This window comes from Littorina saxatilis, linkage group LG16, assembly GCF_037325665.1.
Source record: "Littorina saxatilis isolate snail1 linkage group LG16, US_GU_Lsax_2.0, whole genome shotgun sequence".
NCBI lineage: Eukaryota > Metazoa > Mollusca > Gastropoda > Littorinimorpha > Littorinidae > Littorina > Littorina saxatilis.
In genome coordinates this window covers 36391939-36397156 of record NC_090260.1, presented here as the reverse complement: position 1 = coordinate 36397156, position 5218 = coordinate 36391939, and the positions used below count along the sequence as shown (strand labels likewise).

At 42.7% G+C, this 5218-nt stretch overlaps 1 protein-coding gene across 1 annotated transcript in view; it reads right to left on the bottom strand.

Moving 5' to 3' along the window:
- LOC138950970 (uncharacterized) overlaps nt 1-5218 on the bottom strand; it is a 12219-nt gene extending 7001 nt beyond the window's left edge. The window contains exons 1-2 of the mRNA XM_070322682.1: nt 4932-5218; nt 3878-4242 (exon numbers count right to left, since the gene is read on the bottom strand). Of these exons, the coding sequence (XP_070178783.1) occupies nt 3878-4157 (280 nt within the window). The 5' untranslated portion in view covers nt 4158-4242; nt 4932-5218. The remainder of the gene's footprint in view (nt 1-3877; nt 4243-4931) is intronic.

Below are 5218 nucleotides of genomic sequence, written 5' to 3'. Positions count from 1 at the left end.
TCCCGGTACCCCTGTGACGCGTTATAGTGGGACGCTTCGGTATCGGGACGCTTCGGCACCGGGACGCTTCGGTACCGGGACGCTTCGGTACCGGGACGCTTCGGTACCGGGACGCTTCGTGATGTACCCTTTTATCTTACCCTTGAGCCATCGTGAACCTGTGTGATCCCGTTTCCCTTTTTCACAATGTAGTCGTCAGTTAGTAATTTGAATGCGACTCGATGTGGGCTTATCTGCAATAGCACGTTATTATGTACCTCTGACTATGCACGAAACTAACGGCTGTGGTTCACAAGAACTCTCGCGTTGGCTTTTGACTGTTCAAAGGAACTGGCGAGAACCACGACCTTGCGTGACCCTGCTTCCGGGCTTTTCTTTTTTCAAACTTTCAAAACTTCGAATTGTACTGATCTTGTCTTGATGAAAAAAGAATTCTTTTATGATTTAAGAATGTTTGTGTAACAAGCTGTCAATTTATTATTTAGATTTTAAAAGTTAGGTCTAGCGCCAAAACGCACCACGGTCCGATTGTCTCTGAGCAATCGGCGCAAAATTAATTCTTTAAAAATTGCTCGCTCTTTACGTAGGGCACCTAGGATGTTCCTGTTTGGTGAGCGTTCAAATGGAAGGGTGTTTGTACTGTGTAAAATCCTGAAAGTATCTGTGATGGTTTACGGGAGGCTTACTGTGTGTAAAAGCCTGACAGTATCTGTGATGGTTTACGGGAGGCTTACTGTGTGTAAAATCCTGACAGTATCTGTGATGGTTTACGGGAGGCTTACTGTGCCTTCATTATCTCAAGCATGAGAAATGACACTGGTGGTGCATGAAACAGACGAGATACTATAGAGGAAACCCCCTTTTAAGACCTCCAAAAATCTGAGAAAATCAGGTCTTAAAAAGGAGGGAGTCTTAAAATGGGGGTAAAATGACAGAGGTTATGAACAAGAAAGTCTGAGAAAACAGGGTCTTAAAAGGGAGAGTCTTAAATGGGGGGTCTTAAAAGGGGGGTGCCACTGTAGAACATCATTTCCATGAGGAATCATTCCCGACTTTCCTTGAGGGTAAACCTCACAGGACTATAAGAAATCTTATCGTAACATTATGCCTGTCTTACACTGTGCCGAATATCCTTGCGAATATGAACATGTTGTATTCGGCAAAAAAAGAGACGAATGGACAGGAAAAAATATTGAACATTCGAAGCCTTACCGACCATTGTGAATGCATACAAATCCATATACGAATGTCTTGCGGATGTATTACGAACGTTGCGAGTGGCCTTGCGAGTGTTGCGAGTGCTTGTACACATTTTACGAATAAAGCAATTATGCAATTCGCATTGTTCGTAATACTGCTCTTACACTGTGCCGAATTTACCTTGCGAATAGACTTCACCAATAATTCACAATGATCGGGACATGGTCGCAAGACATTCGTAAATGTTTTTAACCATTCGCCACCATTCGTCTCTTGTTTGGAACATAGCAACAAGTTCCTAATATTCGCAAAGAATGCATATTCTTCAGTATTCGCAAGCCATTCGTAATCATCGTAAAGGTATTCGTAACGCTCGCAAGGCATTCGCAATGATCGGTACACATTCGCAAGCACTCGCAACTATTCGTAAGACATTCGCAAGATATGTGTATATGAACATGTTGTATTTGGCCAAAAAAAAAGAGACTAATGGACAGGAAAAATATTGACCATTCGAAGCCTAACGAATCCTTGCGAATGTCTTACGAATGGTTGCGAGTGCTTGCGAATGTCTACTGATAATTGCGAATGCATACGAATCTATATTCGCAAGGATATTCGGCACAGTGTAAGACAGGCATAACGAATGTTTGCGAATGCCTTAAGAGCCTGACGAATACACTGCGATGATTACGAATGTTGGCAATGATATTCGGCACAGTGTAAGACAGGCATAACGAATGTTTGTGAATGCCTTGCGAGCGTTACGAATACATTGCGATGGTTGCGAATGTCTTGCGAATACTTACGAGTACGTTGCAAAACAGATAAGAAAATGACTTCTTTGCGAATATTAGGAACATGTTGCTATGGTTAAAACAAGAGACGAATAGTGGCGAATGGTTAAGAGCATGTGCGCATGTCTGGCGACATGCAATGTCCCGATAATTGTGAATTATTGGAAAATGCTATTCGGCACAGTGCAAGAGTAGCTTTATAAACATTTAAATATATTTGTTTGTTTGTTTGTTTGTTTATTTGTTGCTTAACGTCCAGCCGACTACGCAGAGCCATATCAGGACGAGGAAGGGGGGGATGAAGGGGGCCACTTGTCAAGCGATTCCTGTTTACAAATGCACTAACCCATTACTTGTGTCCCAGCAGGCTTTAGTAAAACTAAATTAATACCTACTGGAAGATTACCAGTTTCCAGTATGTTAAAATAGGCTTAACCTATCTACTGCTGGACTTACATCAGAACACTAACAGATTAAACTATACATGAATCGCGAGACAAGCGGCAAGAGAAGAGATTTTTGGAAAAAATACAGGTGAATGAGCAAGAAGGCAGAAAAAAGAAAAGAATTCATGAAGAAAAAGAGAGCATGACAGGAAAGAGGAACCAAAAATCTACCTAACAGCAAACTAGAAAGCTCCTGCGGTTCCAAAAACAGGAGGGGCCTTTAATTTCATAACCGCAGTGCCCCACTGCGGGAATTTAAATATATGAACTAACTATTAAAATGATTACTCACTGCATGCATGTGTGTATGCACTACAGACCTAAGACATTATAACTCTCACTGGTAAGATGTAAGATTTAAACATCAAAATCACATTCAATTCTTCTTATAAAATACATCTCACCAAGCCGGAATCAGCAGTATCAAGAGCGCAAAAGGGTATATCTGCTAGCTGTTTTTGCAGCTTTTGCTGTTTGTTTTTTCCCCTTGTATTTGTTTGTTTGGAGGTCCTGAAGAAGCCTCCATACGCGAACAGATGACATAGTATTGTACCATCCTGAACTCAGGTAAAATGAGTTACTTCCCTTCGGGTCTCATTTATCGCTTTTGTTTTCCTTCTCTGGAGAGGAAATCGACTTTTTACAGATATCATATATGAGCTTTTCGATATAAGCAGATTGTTATTGATATAAGCAGATTTGCGATCATCGATAATGATTTTTCATGGTGTTATGTAATTTTTCAATTTCAAAGGAATTGATATGTAAGACAGTTTCAAGCGAGCTATCTTTCGCGGGTGTATTTACTGTGCAAACAACTCTAAATATGGCAAAAGTGTCACGTGATAATCAACTTTGGCTTCGAAGCAGACGACACTTTTTTTGGGAGTGATGCAACAATATCACGGTCTCCTTCCCACAGCAGTCTCAACATTTCGACTTGTTTTAACCTTAGAACGATGTCGTTATCATAACTGTGAAGAACAGAACGGAGATCACTGTCGAAGTCGGCCAATCTGCAATCACTTTCGTCTCAGTTCGTCTATTCTCAGAAACATTAGCGAAAAACATGGGAGATAACTCTGTATTCTTATTTTGATAGATTCCGCGCAGTAATTATGCATCCGGTCAGAGAGATATGCCGGCGATACGGCATGAACCGATGATGATCAGATTGAGATCAGTGTATGCAGAATGAGTCGTGTACGTGCTGTAGGTGCGTAGTGTCCATGTTTTGATGAGTACAGAGTTCTTTTGTTCTTCAACAATAGTTACTCTTTGTATAATCAAAAGCGTGATTGAAAATGGTATAAAACACTTGCTAGCACTTCCAGTCGTCACTCTTAGCATATATATGATCACGTCATGTCCTATATAGTCGCTAGTACTTGGACAGAAATAGTAAGTGAGACAGTCAGTCAGTCCAGTCCTCACCGTTCAGCATCAAGGTGACGGCGTTGCTGGACTCATTGCTGTAGGCAGGGATGGTCAAGACACAGCTGACGTTGCCCGGGGAGGCTTGACCAAAGTCCACTGTCACGGTCTGGTTGCCCGGGGAGGGGCTGATGGGGGGAAGGAGGGGGTGGGCGCTACAGGTGGTGACGATGACGTCACTGCTCTGTGGGTGGGAGACAGCAAGGTCGCTGCGTGCCTGGTGCCGAGAGAGACAGCAACCCAGCGTGGCGAGAATGAGAGCTCGTTGAAAGACGAACATGGCACTTGTTACTCAGCTCGGTGAAAGGGGACCGTGTTGTCTGATGGCAGTTGTTACTCGGTCGCTGTCTCTGGAGGAACTAAAGCTAACAACAACAACAACAACGTGACAATACCATCAGCGTGGACTTTACGAAATATTGGTAATTGACGTAAAGCTCTCCTGTCTGATCAGTTTCCATTTAGACCCTCTAGATTGTGATAGTCATCTCACTAGTACCAGGTAAACTAACAGATAACCAGGCTAGGAACAAGAGAGTGCACGTGAAGAACAAGAACAACAAAACAATCAAAATATAATCACCAGAAACATGTTCGTGTTTGATTGTCCATTTACACAAAATTGTGACTGGGTACATTTTCATTGTTATTTTGTGAACAGATAACCACAGGTAGGCGACAGACTACAGACCTATCTCACCATTGTTATTTTGTGAACAGATAACCACAGGTAGGCGACAGACTACAGACCTATCTCACCATTGTTATTTTGTGAACAGATAACCACAGGTAGGCGACAGACTACAGACCTATCTTACCATTGTTATTTTGTGAACAGATAACCACAGTTAGGCGACAGACTACAGACCTATCTTACCATTGTTATTTTGTGAACAGATAACCACAGGTAGGCGACAGACTACAGACCTATCTCACCATTGTTATTTTGTGAACAGATAACCACAGGTAGGCGACAGACTACAGACCTATCTTACCATTGTTATTTTGTGAACAGATAACCACAGGTAGGCGACAGACTACAGACCTATCTTACCATTGTCACCATCGTGTTCGCAGTGTGAGCTAGGGGCGCGGATTGCCTCACAGTCCAGCCAGTCTTTCTGATTGAAGGCGGAGTGTTGACAATCACAAGCGGGCGAGTAGTGTGACCGTTGTGTCGCAATCTACTGCTGATGTGCTAGATTGTGTTGGCAGTCTGAGCTGGGGGTGGTAGTTGCAAGACACAGTCCAGCCAGTGTTTTGAAACCTTGAAACATCGTGTTGCGTTTTGAAGGCGGAGTGTTGAAAATGAGGTCATCACGAGATAAGCGGGCGAGTAGT